At 34.5% G+C, this 18,938-nt stretch overlaps 1 protein-coding gene across 1 annotated transcript in view; it reads right to left on the bottom strand.

Annotated features, from left to right (window-relative positions):
- Positions 1 to 5,438: 5,438 nt before the first annotated feature.
- LOC102806450 (uncharacterized) overlaps positions 5,439 to 18,938 on the bottom strand; it is a 29,019-nt gene continuing 15,519 nt past the window's right edge. The window contains exons 3-8 of the mRNA XM_085497165.1: positions 18,140 to 18,163; positions 14,592 to 14,804; positions 14,081 to 14,281; positions 12,867 to 13,073; positions 12,257 to 12,478; positions 5,439 to 7,381 (exon numbers count right to left, since the gene is read on the bottom strand). Of these exons, the coding sequence (XP_085353291.1) occupies positions 7,092 to 7,381; positions 12,257 to 12,478; positions 12,867 to 13,073; positions 14,081 to 14,281; positions 14,592 to 14,804; positions 18,140 to 18,163 (1,157 nt within the window). The 3' untranslated portion in view covers positions 5,439 to 7,091. The remainder of the gene's footprint in view (positions 7,382 to 12,256; positions 12,479 to 12,866; positions 13,074 to 14,080; positions 14,282 to 14,591; positions 14,805 to 18,139; positions 18,164 to 18,938) is intronic.

The following is an 18,938-nucleotide window of genomic DNA, read 5'->3' as shown; positions in this document are numbered from 1 at the left end:
TTTTAACCTGGGGGTGACGTGAACTAATTACTGTTGATGATATCTTCCAATTACCAAAGAATTGTTATCTAATTGAAGATTGGTAACATCTCAGTTTGTACTCGTCAGTTTGCGCAACAGTGGCGTGATGCAATGACCACTGCTGTTTAATACTTGAAATTACTCTGAAATAAATTTTAGAAAATGCAAGTAAAAGTATATCGACAAAGAACCTTAAATTGTGAACATGAGCCAGTGAATAGGTTCATCTTCTTGTGATTAGTCAAACTGTTTTCAATCAGCTTTTTGAAATTTATAAACATTTATAAATATTCCATATAAAACAAATTTACGCCCTCATGATATCCGGTGTATTGAGACGACTTGTTTATATACCCGCGGGTATAATCAATCATATGTTCAACTTGCTGCAGTTTAGCAGCTCTTATTGGCCGCTTAAGCTATTTCGATATTACGTTGCGGCCCCGCAACGTATACCACGATCAAGAGAGCTGCATAAACTGCAGCAAATGTTCCACGACCCTGCAGTGCTCCTGAAACAACTTTGTTTTATTGCACATCAGAGCTTTGGCAAAAACTGCGTGTTGTGTAAAATCCTCCTTGACACGGGCCGGCCTCTGCCTGGCAGTTGACATGAACTACATCTCTGTTGCATTCACGAGGTGTATAATTTGAGACAGACTATATAGACACTGTTTTTGAACGGACTAGTCAAATACCAATGATTAGTCGCACCACAAGTACAACACGTCACCGCCAATGGTCCAGGGCAAAGTCACCGCGACCGTCGTTGTACCGTTACGTCAGATTGCAACTCACATCTGCTTGTTGGGGCGCAGTTTCGCGATTCTCTGCCTCGTCTAGTTTAACAATAAGCTGTCGCTCCTTTACAGTTACTAGATCTTCTTAAAGCGTAACGAGTACAATAGTGAGTAATTTCGTGGCAAGAATAATACTGAGCAATAATCCTAGAGAGAATTCTGCTGAGTGGGGAGCGATACACAAAACATACTTACATATGATATACACTCATTCAGCAACCATGAACCCAAATTGAGCATGCGTACACAAACAAATATTTGATTAGGTCAGGCACAGTCCCTCACTGTGGGTCAGGTCACTATCAGGTGGCGATACGATCGAAGAAAATGCATGTTATTGGCTATAAGCATAAGGTAGAAGCCTAGTCATAATTTTTGAGAAAGGGCATAAATAGCATGACAGTGTTTATTGGTTTATTGTGTAAAATGATGACGTATTTTGAGAAACTGTTGACATCTTGTACATTTTGTAATTAAGGACAACAATAAGTACCCCATCATTAACAATATATGATTTTTTCAGCATATGTCACCAGGGAACAATTTGAGATATGGCATAATATCTCTGCCATAGGAGCATATGGTAAAACGTTAATACTGTCAAAATGGCAAATATACGCTAAATTACAACCATTATTTTCTCAGTCGAAAACTGAGCTGGTGACCCCGAACTTTTTTTCAAATCAATATCCTTATAAATGCCTGGAAGTACAATTTATTTGAAAAATGAATAAATTCTGAGTCAGATTTGCATTTATGATTAGGCTTCTACCCTAAAACACTCCACTTCTCTTGCAATATGGTTTTATTTTATTTTATTGCTCACACGGGGCCTGATAGATCAGCCTATACCAATCACCTAATACAGGCTGGCCGGACAGAACAGGGGGACTGGAGGAATTCCAAAGCAAAAATACTAAAAGAGAAAGAAAATATAGCACAATATTACCTTAAAAAAAGAAAAGAAAAAAAAAACAACGGACACTTAACAAATATATGGTAGACGGTCGATTAGTCCCATGCGCAATATACTAGATCCGAACAACAAACTGTATCTATAATCAATACATCGACTAAGATGTCCCATTGAAAAGTTATCAGCCAGCCTTGATGCACATTTCCGGGTCAGTCGACTCGACTCGACTAGAAATGTTGGTACTGGGTAACTAGCAACTAGTAATTATGGTTGTCCGAACTCTTGTTACAAATCAAAATAAATAGCGTATTAGGACAAAAATGAATTGGGACGAATAAACGTACGGTACGAATTAAACTGTGAATCATGTATATCAACAATTTGAGGTGTCGCTGTCTTGTATCAGTATTAATTTTGATATATATTCATCGTCGATTTCTTTGTCTGTGCAGATGGATTTAACTTCGCTTTTGAGTGCCATTCTGATTCGATCTTCAAGTCATGGTTACTTTTACGGAATTCGACCATTTTTTTTATCGAATTTAAGTAATTATCTAGTTTGAACAACTTTTCGATTTATTTTTCTAGTCTATTTTACATCAATCCCGTTTTGTTCCAATAGTCAATGAATTGTTCTATTAATATGATATGTATATTTTCTTTGCTCAATGTTTTTGAATATTTTTGTTTTGTATTTATTATCTGTGCTGTACTGATGTTGTACAACTGCGTCCTTATATTACTGAACCGTTTACTATTTATTTGTTTAACTACTGCTGTTTTCTTTATTAATTCGTGAGACGAGTTAATCGCTTTGTTTGTAGTACTTGGTTAGCTGTTTCTGTATGAAAACGTGAAGTGGATGTTCCATTAACTCTTCGTATAGTATGCCTATTATAGGGATGTTTCCTCACTCTCAGAATGAATCTGCAAAAATGGAAATGATTAATATCCTTTATCACAGATTGTTGTGGGGTATAATAATACGCTTCAGTTGAACTTGATGGCAGAATAAACAGTCAATGAGGATGCAAAACACGGTATGGTTTATTGCTGGATAAACTGGCATAGAAACATGTAACACATGAATAAGGAGCCCCGAAACTAGCCCTTTATATAGGTGCGTATCGAACGTGAGAGAAAACATGTAAGCGGGAAATACAAAATGTAAGTACGCGGGAGAAAAAGATACAATACAGAGTAAAATGATTGGCTGAAATTAAATGATTCTAATTGGTCGAGAATTACTCAGAGGAATCCTTCATGCGAAAGGTAAACGAATTAACTATAGCGAAATGACATGTAATAATAATAATAATAGCAATATAAAACGAATACAAATATATATTATGAATCTCCAACAATTGTACATACTTTCATGTATACCTCACTGTCGTTTTGGTCTCATAAGTTTTTATTCTTGCTATGCTTAGATTTGATTTTAGTTCACTCCTGTTAAGGAGAGTATAACTTTTTCGCTTTTTTTCATAGCTTTTTAGAAAAAATTACGTATTTCCTTTTTGCCAAAGCACTAAAAAAGACGGTTAAAAAACAAACCATGTTCTTTTCATTGGATGCGTGTCGCGGGTAAACAATTGAAACAAAAGACGTACTAATAATCTGTGATAAATCATTAACATAAAATGTAGACAGGAAATCACTCAAATAAGACGTCATTTTCCCAGAGTTCATTGCAATCAACAACTGCACGCCATTTTATTGTGTCTGTGTCGATACTTTCAGTAATACCATGGAGCTAAAAAAAGGAGAGAGGACGCAATATTAGCCAATAAACTCCCTTTGTTTCACGCCCAGATTATCCAATTAAACCCATTGAATTTCGTTCTATGGAAATCCACGATAGCTGGTGTATGTTTGCACAGTGAGACGTGCCGTAGTCCTGTATTTCAAGTGAGATGTACGCCCCTCTCATAAAATTGAATGCGCAGTTAACAAATAAGGTCACTGCGTATGCGCAGTGGCATGTGATTGGTGCATTAGGTCATTCTGCGTATTTGAAGACCGGAAGCACAACAGTCGGACGATTATTCAAGAATTGGCGTCAATTTACAACATTTTTGTGCTCCGTGAGTTGACGATTTTCGAGGCTTGATTACCAAATTTTCCGCAAACATTTGCAAAACAGTTCAACTTGATTTATTATCGTTGTGAAGTTGGCTTTTAGACTCTATTTTCATTTTCTGCGAGCGACGTCCAGCGGTCGGTAAAGATCGCATTTCATATGTCGATGGTTCGCCGCTAGGTTGGAAGATTACTGTACTGTTTGTTACTGTGCGCATGCGCAGTCAACCCTAATCGCGCTCTCCGTCCCAGAGGCCTTTGCACACAGTGTGTCGGCGAATACCGAATGCTAGTCTGGTTCCCTGCCCTCAGCGTTGAAATGGGGCAGGGAACCAGACTATACCGAATGCGTTCCGAATATACACGAATCACGTAATCCATATTAGAAGGGAGTAACAGACAACAGGGAAGAGATTGTTTATCTTTTTGGCTAAGCAAACAAGAACCAACTAACGTGGTACACAGGAAAGACAATAGGGTCCTCTCTCCTTCTTTTTTTAGCTCCATGGTAATACTAAAGTGTAAGTTGTTCCAGTGAATCCTGACAAAACCTGTTGCTCAGTTTAAACTCAATATAATTTGCCTGTCTTGTATGACATTTTCGTTTCTAAAGAACAAGATCGGCAGAAAACTGAAATAAAAAAACCAACAAAACATGATCAGAAAAAAAGACGTCAATTAAAAACCATGCAAGTGTTTATATTTCAGCCATGCGAAAGTTTCAATGAGAAGCCATGATACCACATACATTTTGTTGGAAATAAACAAAATAAGCGATAAGACAACTGAAATGACCCGCCCATGCTCTACAAAATGCATGTAAGCACACCAAATATGCAACAGGCAGTTCCAATGAAATTAACAACAGTTACAGTAACCGTGGCCAAAGTAACAATTGTAGGCAAATAGTCGACTTGTTTTATTGAAGATGATACATTTTGTTTTGTCTGTATTGACAGATAACTTCCACTCTATTGTGCTTTGTGTATGTAAGTAGACTACTTAGACAATATTGAAGATCAATATCGTTTTCAGAAAGTACTAGTATATAAATGTCATTTGCATATAGCAGACAGCTAACTTTACTGTCATTTAAAGTGGGGTGGCATGTATTTGGATTAAAAATTCGGGGTTAAGTTGAAGAGAATGGAACAAGTTGCAATCTTGTTTTATGCACATGCATGTTGAAGACAATTTAATTAATCCACCATAATTCCGTAATTTCAGAACCATGCCTTCAAGCTATAACACTGTCAAATGCTTTTTAAAGATTCGATTTGTGTAGTTTTTGCATTTTTGTATAATATGACTTGTCATCGGCATATTAATGAAATAGGAGATTATTTTCAGTTGACAACTGGCCTTTAGTAAAAACAGATGGGTGTATGCTGGTGAAGTAAAACTTAAACCATTGTATTGCAGTATTAATTATCTCAAATGCAATCAGTCTGTTGTGTAGTATTTCACATTTCTTCATATGGTAGGATGAAAATACCCTGCAAAATTACGGCATGCTGTATTTTGTGGTGTTATGGTGACAGATGTATAATAATATTTTGTATGCAGCAAAATTTAGGCAATCCAGGGTACATCAATATTGAATACAAATACGCAATATCAATATTACACATCTTTTTTATTTACATATTGTTAAAAAAAATACATAGTTAAATACATGCATAATAACAGTAAAATACAGACCAACATAGTAGTATGTATGTCTGTGGTACTGGTACATCTCACTGACACAAAAAAAATATATTTTATAAGTATTTACAGGAATACCACCAGATACAATGTACAATATGTTACCATGGTAACAGTGACAATAGCCAGTGAATTACCAAATACTAAATTCTGCATGTTGGAAAATAAAAATTTAAAAACTTTACTAATTTAAAATAGCTTTGTACATGTTTGAATAGTAAATGAATTCATTTGTTTAATAAATAAATACATACAAAAAATCTGATTTCATTTTATTGTGCTTGATTTTGTCTGGTTGACACCCATATAGAGCTTATTAAAATGCCATTATCACATAGTCTTGTTAGATAATTTCGAACACAAAAGATTATGGTTTCTGTGGCAAACTGCTATATCTATAGCATGTGTATAATTTTGAAAGAAAAGTCAGGAAAGAATTAAGGAAAGAAATTGATTGAATGACCTGGCACCGAAATGTAATTTTAAAAATGCGTCAGTTTCATCTGTTATACTAAATGAGTTAAAACATAGCATAAGTATTACAACCTTTCCCATTAATGATCTAGATTAAATAACAAATTTATGGATAGATAGATACATGATATTTTTTTATTGCATGGCAAAAATGAGTATAAAATTCCTGAAATAATGCGATAATATATTCAAACATTTTGTGGTAAATAAAAGCTGAAATTTACGTGGGAACAATTCTGACAAAAAAAATTTCAAAAAAAAAATTACTTAATATTCATGTTCCTCTATAATGTATAGTTCATATCAATGTCTATTATAGAATAATATAATATAACATGAATTGTAAAAAAGTTCCCAAATAATATATCCACCAGATTTGAAAAAAGCAGAAAAACTACACTGCACGTGTAACATTTTTTATTTATACTATATATTGAAAAAAAAGACATCAGTACTGGTCTCAGTCAAAATTTTACAGTTAATGTTTACTTTTTATTGATTTTATTGAAGATTTTCAAGTTTGAAGTTCATTAGATATAAATTGCAACCCAAAAAACAGTAAGACAAGAACAATACCAACATTCACCTTTCAAACATCTTTCTCATCATTTAGGTTCTTGGAAAAGTATAAATGCGTAAAAGGTTGCAACAAATTGATGAAAAAATTATTGTGATCAAATCGAGACGTTACATTCATAAATAACACTTTGACAAATTAACAAAAATTCTTTAATTTCATCAGCACAAGCATAATCAACACCAATGTCATGAAAAGATCATGTCTCATTGTTAAAAAGAGCCACGGTTCAGGTCATTGTTGGCTTTTTGCTGTCAATCTCTGAAACTAAATGTAGACACACTGTTCTTACAATATACCTTATTCTCAGTACAACTGATGATAGATATCTCACATAAAAAAAAACCCCACAAGACTTTTATTTTTATCTCAACTAGTAATAAGCATGGACACACACGAAGGGCAATAACACTGGCATACAAGTGGCAAAACATTATTATCTGTAAAGTCTATGATCCAGTCATAAACACTTGGCAGTCTGACTATTGTTGCTACAGTGATAATAAAAACATTATTATACTACTCTATCTTCTCTTGCCAGAGCTGGTTGCGGAGCACTGTACAGATTTGGAATATTACCAGTTACATCTCCTTCCCTCATCTCCATTGCGGCATCATAGCTTGGAGGTGGCGGAAGATTTTCTTCTCCGGGATCATTAGTCACACTGTTATATGCCGGGGGTTGTTCTATTGCTGGTGCTGATGGTTGCGGTGGTGTGATCACAATAGGAACCGTTGTATCAGCCCGTCTGTTCTGTTGACTGCTTTGAAATGGTTCATACCAAGAAGGGTAATGCTGATATGCTGGGAAAGAAAAATAATCGGCCATTATGTATTCTGTGCGAGAAGTTTTAAAGCGCTATATTAATATTTGGTATATTCATGTGTTGGAATGTAATAGTGTTAGTGTGGTATATTGTTTTTAAAGGAACCCAACGTTTTCATGAACATGGGCTATCAATTTGATACTAAACAATCAGAATATGTATTCACATAGATGGATACTGAAGAGTGTGCACAAAGATTGTACAATTGACAATTGCTGTCTACGTGAATACCTTGTTGTATCCTTATACAAAGGTTATTAGTATTTGGATTTGGAAGCCCTGAGCTCAGTCAAATTCTTGCTCAAAGTTCAAAGTTTATTAGGAATCCTGTCAGCTAAATGCTGTTTTACAAGGAGCCAGTTAAAATATTACATTAAAATACAATACAGAAAAAAATATATATACAAATATACAAGCAACAATTACATTAGAATATTTTTAAAATTTACCAGTATTTTGTAAAATATACTGAGAACATGTCTTCTTAAAACCAGCAAATGTACGTATCTTGATTACGCACTTGCTGGGGGAGAGAGGACTTGTGGCCAGATTGGACCCTAAAGTCACCTGTCAACTGTGTAATATGAGTGCACTTCTCTAAGATATTTAATTTTTGAAATAAGATACTCAGGTGCCAAATTATGGGACACTCGCTACATTAAAACCATCTTATTAAAATGAATTCGCTGTTTAACACTCATCCATTGTAAGTAAACATATCCTCAATATGGGTCCGAGGACCAGCCTGCAAAATAAATCGCATTGCGCAACTTTGTAGTCTCTGTAATCTGGAGATGTTCTTACCAGAAGATACAGACCACACGGTTGAACAGTAATCCATATGAGATAAGATTAGAGTATAAAAAAAGTGATTTACATGTTTGGAAAGAGATGAATGGAGAGCAGCGTTTTAAAATGCCCAGACCTCTATTTATTTTTTTAATTATACTGTTAAAGGGCTCATCAAAGTTGAGGTGGGTATCTATAGAAACACCAAGATATTTTAAAGCCCTAACTTGCTCTAAATTAGATTGATCTAGCTTTATATTAAGGGTAGTTGTTGGTAAATGACAAACTTTCTGGTGATTACAAATCAGTACAGAATTAGTTGGAACCCTGGTTGTAATGGACTCTGACATAGTAAGAGATCCATTATGCTATGAACACTGAGATACAAAACACTGAGATTCAGTAAGCATGTTGGCATACTCATACCACTGTACATTAAAAAAACATGCAATTCCCAGGTGACATTACAGTCACATGTGACAAGAAATGACAACATCAGTGAGCCATTATAAATTTCCCTTAGCACCACACCCATTCTCTAAGATTCAGTCAGCATGTGAAACACACACTTCACACTGCTGTATGTTACATGATACATCATTCCCAGGTGACATTGCAGTCACATGTGACAAGAAATGACACCATCAGTGAGCCATTATAAATTTCCCTTAGCACCACACCCATTCTATAAGATTCAGTCAGCATGTGAAACACACACTTCATACTGCTGTATGTTACATGATACATCATTCCCAGGTGACATTGCAGTCACATGTGACAAGAAATGACAACATCGGTGAGCCATTATAAATTTCCCTTAGCACCACACCCATTCTATAAGATTCAGTCAGCATGTGAAACACACACTTTACACTGCTGTATGTTACATGATACATCATTCCCAGGTGACATTGCAGACACGTGTGACAAAAAATGACACCATCAGTGAGCCATTGTATTAATGCCTCGCTCACTCTCTGGATTTCAGTTAGCATGTGAAACACATACTCCACGATGCTGTACATTACAAAACATGTGATTGCCAGGAGATCATTGCAGACACATGTGACAATGAATGACAGTATCAGGTAAACATTGTAATTTTTCCTTAGCCCACTCAATAACCCAATGACAATTACAATCAAAGAAAGCTTAGAAAGAACTCCTGTGTGCTGAGAGTATTGAAGACACATTAAAAATTAATTCAAAATTACTTGTACCTGAGATATTGATGGAAAAACTGAAAACTAATTATGTAAATCAGGTAACTAATATGAACAGAACAGAACAAAAAAATTATGAATTATTATGCTAATTAGAGAATTAATATGAACAAATTTTAACCCAAAATTAATCAGGCCTTTCTATTGTCCTAGAGAATTTATGTACCAAATTTTATTCAAATGTGATGATCAGTAATTAAGATATCAGTGTTAATTAATTATGTTAATTAGGTGATTAATAAGCATAAATATTTACCAAAAACTAATTGGGTCTCTTCATAGTTATAGATTCATTGAAATGTGATGATGAGTACTCTTTAAAAGTTTCATTAAAATCCAATTCGTGGTTCTTTATATATCAGTGGAACATTCATGAAAAAAGTTAACTAATTATGCAAATAAGGTAATTAATATCCACAATTATTTACCCTAAATCTAATCAAGTCTCTGCATAGTCCTAGAAGATCTATGTAGCAAGTCTCATTGAAATATGATGATTAGTACTTGAGATATCAGGCAAAAAGCTGAAAATTACCTGATTATATGCTAATAAGGTAATTAATATGTACAAATATTTACTCAAAAACTAATCAGAGGTCTGCACAGTCCTTAAGTAACTATGTACCAAGTTTCATTGAAATGTGATGATGTGATGATTACTATTTGAAATATCAAAAGCTGAAAATTAAGGCCCAAACAATATCCCCGGAAACTATAGGCCAATCTCAGTGTTACCCCTTATTAGCAAGGTTCTAGAAAATACAGTTAACAACTACTGCATTATTTGGAGAAAGAGAAAATTCTTTACAAGCATCAATACGGGTTTCGTAATAAATTCAGCACTAAGCTAATAAACACACTACTCCTTCAAATTGACGAGGGCAAGCTTTTGATACTATTAATCATACAATTTTGCTGGAAAAAATCATTATGGGTCATTATGGTATACGCGGGCTTCCAAATAAGTGGTTTAAAAGTTATCTAGAAGATAGATCACAATTCATTTTTTCAAATGGTGATTCATCTGTTTCAACTTCCTATATCATGTGGTGTACCACAAGGTTCAGTACTTGGCCCTACCTTATTTCTTTTATACATTAATGATTTCCCAAACTCTACCAATTGTTTTAACTTTAGACTCTTTGCTGATGACTCCAGGGGCAGATATTGATTTGTGTATTATTAACAAACATTTAAACAGTGTTGTACACTGGTGTAATGCAAATAAGTTGACCATCAATTGTTCAAAAACAAAATATATGATCATCAGCGGTAGGCGTATGTGTGTGACAGTAAGAGGTGCCCTGTCCATAAAAAAACAATGTAGTATATGAGACTGAATCAGCAACTTTCGTAGGGGTGGAAATTGATAAATATCTGACCTGGGATAATCACATTTCAAAGATCAATAAAACTATTAGGAAAAAAACGGGTATCCTTTTAAAATTAAGACATTATGTTCCACGGCATATTCTCCTTTTGTTATACAAAACGTTGATTCAGCCTCATATTACCCATGGTTTAGAAGTTTGGGGTAGTACATACCCGTCAAATCTTCAAGTTATACATACCACACAAAAAATGGTAGCCAGAATTATAACGTTTTCCGACTTTACTGCGCATGCTCCACCAATTTTTAATACTCTTCAAATTCTTGATATTTTTAAACTTCATAAGTCATTACTTTTAAGTTTTATGTATGATATAACTCATGAGAATCTCCCACAATCAATGTCAACATATAATTTGCAGTATTTACATCATAAATATAGAACACGACAAAGATGTCGAAATGATTTACTTGTACCTAGAATGAACTTTGGAACAGCATATTAATCTCTTTAAGGTCTAAACAAAAATCTATATTCAAAAATACTATACGGGAAAATTTAATGTCAGAGTATTTAGAATAGAACTAATATTTGTTATAAATGTATGTATATACATATATATATTATTATATTATCATATTTGTGTATTTGAAATATATTGAGGTGTAACCTACTGTCAGTCTTAACTTAAGTCATTAAATTCAAGTTATGTCAGGAATCTGACTCGACTAGCTTTTAAGCTATTTCAGATTCCATTTTACCTAGACTGCATGTACAACTTTGTGTATTGTATGAAATATTTTCTAGGTAAATAAATTATTATTATTATTATAATTAATTATGCAAATTAGGTAATTAATATGTACTGATATTACCCTAAAAACTATCAGGTCTGTGCAGTGTCCTATGACATCTATGTACCAAGTTCCATTGAAATGTGATGATTACTACTTGAAATATCAAAAGCTGAAAATTAATTAATTATGCAAATTAGGTAATTAATATCTACTGATATTACCCTAAAAACTATCAGGTCTGTGCAATGTCCTATGACAACTATGTACCAAGTTTCATTGAAATGTGATGATTACTACTTGAAATATCAAAAGCTGAAAATTAATTAATTATGCAAATTAGGTAATTAATATGTACTGATATTACCCTAAAAACTGTCTGGTTTGTGCAGTCTCCTATGACATCTATGTACCAAGTTTTATTGAAATGTGATGATTAGTACTTGAGATATCAGTGGAAAGGCCAACAATTGATTAATCATTATGCAAAGTAGGTAATTAATATTGCACAGATTTTCACCCAAAACTAATCACATCTGCGCATTAGTTTGGAGTATCTATGTGCCAAGTTTCATCAAAATCCAATGAGTGGCTCTTTAGATATCAGTGGAACCGACTAACACACTACATTAAAAGCTATTTTTGTTTATGTTTGTTTCAAATAGAGATGCACTTCTAATAAGTATCCAAAATTTAAATGTTGAAATATTCTTACGTTGTTGTGAAGATGGTGGTTGTGGCGGTACTGTGGCAGTTACTGGATGCCTCTCATTTGTTGTCACAGTGGTGAATCTTGTAGTATTGGCTACATTACGTCCTTGGGTTCTCAGAGACATTCGGATAATGCATATCGCTATGGCAATGACAGTCAGAACTACAAAACCAATGATGTAATGAATGTATGTTGTTTGACTTCTTGACTCATCATCAGTCAAGTCTAAAAAGAAAGAAATGTCATACTAAAAATTAATGAACATTAGTTTCATTATGTCCTCTGATACATGAAATTTGCTCATTAAAAATTACATTAGCAGTCATTGATTGTTTGGAAAATTTAAAATATGCTCAATACTGTGTGATTACATTATAAATATTAGAAGTTTCTGAATATATGCATAATATTAGGTGTAAAATGACCTCACTGCAATGAGTTAATATTTGTCAAATGAACTAATGATACTGGTATATATCACTATATCACGTAAATCCAATAAAGAACACTGTGTCTAGATACCCACTTCTATTTTTATTGTCATACTGCAGCAAATATTTCATGATCAGGTACCCAAATACCCAGAAAAATATGACACTAAAAACGCACATACCAGAATATTCCAGACAGGTTGAACCACTGTATCCAGGATCACAATAACACAATCCAATAGAACAATAGCCATTGTTGTTACAGTCAGAATCAGTAGAACAGTCAGTATGAGTTTCCACGTCACATTTGGAACCACTAAAGCCGTAGTAACAGATACACTTACCAGATGAACAGTATCCATTAGTGCAGTCAGAGTTAAACATGCAATCTGTGGAAAAGAAATACGTGTACTATATTAGCGTATTTAAATATAGAATCTTATATGTATATGTATCACAATAGAATCTGCAATTTATCTGCATGTAATACAAAGGAATCCAATATATAGACGCAAATAAAATTTGATTTAAACAAGTAAGCAACTGATGTGATATCTGATGCAGATCTCCATATAAAGCCATGTGAATTCAGGGATTTGAAGAACTGTGTTTATGCAGATCTCCATATAAAGCCATGTGAATTCAGGGATCTGAAGAACTATGTTTATGCAGATCTCCATATAAAGCCATGTGAATTCAGGGATCTGAAGAACTGTGTTTATGCAGATCTCCATATAAAGCCATGTGAATTCAGGGATCTGAAGAACTGTGTTTATGCAGATCTCCATATAAAGCCATGTGAATTCAGGGATCTGAAGAACTATGTTTATGCAGATCTCCATATAAAGCCATGTGAATTCAGGGATCTGAAGAACTGTGTTTATGCAGATCTCCATATAAAGCCATGTGAATTCAGGGATCTGAAGAACTGTGTTTATGCAGATCTCCATATAAAGCCATGTGAATTCAGGGATCTGAAGAACTGTGTTTATGCAGATCTCCATATAAAGCCATGTGAATTCAGGGATCTGAAGAACTGTGTTTATGCAGATCTCCATATAAAGCCATGTGAATTCAGGGATTTGAAGAACTGTGTTTATGCAGATCTCCATATAAAGCCATGTGAATTCAGGGATCTGAAGAACTGTGTTTATGCAGATCTCCATATAAAGCCATGTGAATTCAGGGATCTGAAGAACTGTGTTTATGCAGATCTCCATATAAAGCCATGTGAATTCAGGGATCTGAAGAACTGTGTTTATCTCATGTTCAGTAAGAATAAATGAACAATTGTTACACAATTTTTCAACTTGAACACTTGACCTGGATTAAAGTCTTTACTACTTGTATAATCTGTTTTTTTCTGATAGCTCAACATTAAATGCTCTAAGCTTACCGTCTTTTACATCGCAAAATGTACCAGAATATCCCATGATGCACTCACAGATACCAGCACTACAGTAACCATAACTACCACATGAATTGAAGGCAGTGCATTCAAAAACTTCACAGTCATCACCAGAGTATCCGTCCTTACATGAACACAATCCTTTCAAGCATTGGGCATTGTTACCACAGTCATAGTTATAGGTGCATTCTGAAAAAGATTGCACAGCCCTTGTGAGTTATTGAGTTTAAGAAGTCACTGCATGACAAACTTCTCACACATATGCCTTTACTGGTGTAATTTCAAATGGAACAGAATCAATGCATGTTTCACTTAATGTGGATGCTGTAATGTTTCAAATAATTGCAGAGATCATCATCAGAAGACTTGCATTGATTGCCACCATTATACATTTTATGTCCATGTTTGATGAAGTGAAATTGCAATGGAACTCTTGGAAAGCTTTAATTATGAAAAACATACTGAAAATGCAAGATTGAGATTTATTGTCACAACTCACCATCTCGTACATCGCAGAACGTACCAGACCATCCAATATCACAAGAACAGTATCCACCAGAACAGTAACCATGGTTACAGTCTGATGAGAATATAGTACACGTAGAAGAGCTTTGATAATACTCGCAATGAATGCCAGAGTAACCAACATTACATGAACATCGTCCATCAAAACAAATTCCACTATAGTTACAATCACCATCATACATACAATCTAAAAATGAGAACAGAATCAGAGATTTTGTCACTCTGTAAATGAAAATTGAGATCTATGAATGAATTCTGGCGATAAAACAACTTGTAGGTGCTGCAAAATGCCCTCAATATCGAGTATAAAACGGGCTGTGAAGTAGACGACAAACTTCTGCTTTGCCTGGTGTCATTCCGCCTCTAGAGGGCCAATGATGTCATCAGTGAACACTGATAATTGAACCCATTCATTCTAGTACATCAATCCCATAGAAGTGCTACTATAAAAGACTTTGTTAACTGACAATTTAAAAGTTGAAACATGGTGAGGTGTTGTGCGTATGAATGCCATAATGATTCATGTTAAGTTTCTCGAAATCCCAAATGAAAAATCATGTTGGTTGCGAGAAACCGGCAGAAGAAAGTGAAGATACGTACGTTCTAGCTGTAGTAAACAGCAAGTGAATAAATATTGTATTAGAAATACGCTAACATCACTTGTACTACAGCACTCATTTCGCCCAACTTCCCACTTTTTAATCGACCGCTTATTGCTTAATTTCCGACCGGACGTTTTTTTGCGACCTAATTTCCCTTAGTCACCCACAAACTACCTGACAGATTATGACATACAGAGTTGACACATACTACAGCACAGATTATGACATACAGAGTTGACACATACTACAGCACAGATTATGACATACAGAGTTGACACATACTACAGCATAGATTATGACATACAGAGTTGACACATACTACAGCACAGATTATGACATACAGAGTTGACACATACTACAACCCAGATTATGACATACAGAGTTGACAATACTACAGCATAGATTATGACATACACAGTTGTCACATACTACAACCCAGACTATGACATCCAGAGTTGTCACATACTACAGCACAGATTATGACATCCAGAGTTGACACATACTACAGCACAGATTATGACATCCAGAGTTAACAATACTACAGCACAGATTATGACATACAGAGTTGACACATACTACAGCACAGATTATGACATACAGAGTTGTCACATACTACAGCATAGATTATGACATACAGAGTTGACACATACTACAGCACAGATTATGACATCCAGAGTTGATACATACTACAGCACAGATTATGATATACAGAGTTGACACATACTACAGCATAGATTATGACATACACAGTTGACAATACCACAGCACAGATTATGACATACAGAGTTGACAATACTACAACACAGATTATGACATACAGAGTTGACACATACTACAGCGCAGATTATGACATACTGTAGAATACTTTATTTTCGCTTGGAATTTATTTTCGCTATAGGGATGATTCCGTGAAAATAAAATCCAGCGAATATACTTTTTTTCCTATATTTCACATTAAACTTATAAAAAATCAGTGAAAATAAAATCCATACAAAACGCCCAAAAAGCCTTTTCAGCGAAAATTAATTCCAGCGAAAATAAAGTATTCAACAGTACAGAGTTGACAATACTACAGCACAGATTATGACATACAGAGTTGATACATACTACAGCATAGATTATGACATACAGAGTTGAAACATACTACAGCACAGATTATGACATACAGAGTTGACACATACTACAGCATAGATTATGACATACAGAGTTGACACATACTACAGCACAGATTATGACATACAGAGTTGACACATACTACAGCATAGATTATGACATACAGAGTTGACACATACTACAGCATAGATTATGACATACAGAGTTGTCACATACTACAGCATAGATTATGACATACAGAGTTGACAATACTACAGCACAGATTATGACATACAGAGTTGACACATACTACAGCACAGATTATGACATACAGAGTTGACACATACTACAGCACAGATTATGACATACAGAGTTGACACATACTACAGCATAGATTATGACATACAGAGTTGACACATACTACAGCATAGATTATGACATACAGAGTTGACACATACTACAGCATAGATTATGACATACAGAGTTGTCACATACTACAGCATAGATTATGACATACAGAGTTGACAATACTACAGCACAGATTATGACATACAGAGTTGACACATACTACAGCACAGATTATGACATACAGAGTTGTCACATACTACAGCATAGATTATGACATACAGAGTTGACAATACTACAGCATAGATTATGACATCCAGAGTTGACACATACTACAGCACAGATTATGACATACAGAGTTGACACATACTACAGCACAGATTATGACATACAGAGTTGACACATACTACAGCACAGATTATGACATACAGAGTTGACACATACTACAGCATAGATTATGACATACAGAGTTGACACATACTACAGCATAGATTATGACATACAGAGTTGACACATACTACAGCACAGATTATGACATACAGAGTTGACACATACTACAGCATAGATTATGACATACAGTGTTGTCACATACTACAGCATAGATTATGACATACAGAGTTGACACATACTACAGCATAGATTATGACATACAGAGTTGACACATACTACAGCACAGATTATGACATACAGAGTTGACACATACTACAGCATAGATTATGACATACAGAGTTGACAATACTACAGCATAGATTATGACATACAGAGTTGTCACATACTACAGCATAGATTATGACATACAGAGTTGACAATACTACAGCACAGATTATGACATACAGAGTTGACACATACTACAGCATAGATTATGACATACAGAGTTGACACATACTACAGCATAGATTATGACATACAGAGTTGACACATACTACAGCATAGATTATGACATACAGAGTTGACACATACTACAGCATAGATTATGACATACAGAGTTGACAATACTACAGCACAGATTATGACATACAGAGTTGACACATACTACAGCACAGATTATGACATACAGAGTTGACACATACTGCAGCATAGATTATGACATACAGAGTTGACACATACTACAGCATAGATTATGACATAGAGTTGACACATACTACAGCATAGATTATGACATACAGAGTTGACACATACTACAGCATAGATTATGACATACAGAGTTGACACATACTACAGCACAGATTATGACATACAGAGTTGACACATACTACAGCATAGATTATGACATACAGAGTTGACACATACTACAGCATAGATTATGACATACAGAGTTGACAATACTACAGCATAGATTATGACATACAGAGTTGACACATACTACAGCACATATTATGACATATAGAATTAAGACATACAGCATAGACTATGATGTACAATAAGTTGACTTGTGATACATACTACAGACTAAGTGTAGAAATGCTGAAATTTTACTGCTTACCAGGCGCTGCAGTCCCAGGCATAGCTAGAATGACAAAATAAAATGAATATTAAATTGTAAGAAATTAATTTTTGTGACTTACCTATAAGATAATTTGGGTCAAATCACTTGTGTTATCTTATGAGTGGTGGAAGAGACAACTGACACAGAATCACTGCCATGTTACTATTATTGCATCAAATATCGATGTTAAATGTAGTAATAAGTAAGTAAGATATAATAATTGATGCGTTTGAATATATTGATCACAAATTTCACATGAGCTCTACGCACCATGATAATGTAGAATTCTCAACATAAATATGGGCCAATGAACAAGAATTTATTTTCTTACACAGAGATCACTAAAATACTCGCAATGCATGTGTTAATTTCAAAAGGTAAAAGCCATATATTGTGTACAAACAGCCCTAAAGTGTAGTTGACCAAAACATGCATTCTGAATGAATGTTTGCAAGAACTGAATGAATTTGCCACCAGTGGGTCCTATTCTATATGATCACCAAGTCATATTGAATATGATAGCCAAATGTAAAATGGCAACCAGCTGGTTATATTCAAAATCATTACTAAATGTAAAACAGCCACCAGTTGGTCATATTTAATATGATCACCAAATATAAAATGACCAGCTGATCATACTTAATACAATCACTAAATGTGAAATAGCCACCAGCTGGTCATTTTTAACATTATCATAAAACGTAAAATAGCCACCAGCTAGTCACATTCAATATGATCACCAAATTAAAAATTACCAGCTGGTCATACTTGATATTTATATTTGCTGCGATCACAA

Source organism: Saccoglossus kowalevskii, chromosome 3 (genome assembly GCF_978046115.1).
Source record: "Saccoglossus kowalevskii chromosome 3, keSacKowa6.1, whole genome shotgun sequence".
Lineage (NCBI taxonomy): Eukaryota > Metazoa > Hemichordata > Enteropneusta > Harrimaniidae > Saccoglossus > Saccoglossus kowalevskii.
Note: the sequence above shows the minus strand (reverse complement) of the source record. Positions and strands in the feature narration are given on the sequence as shown.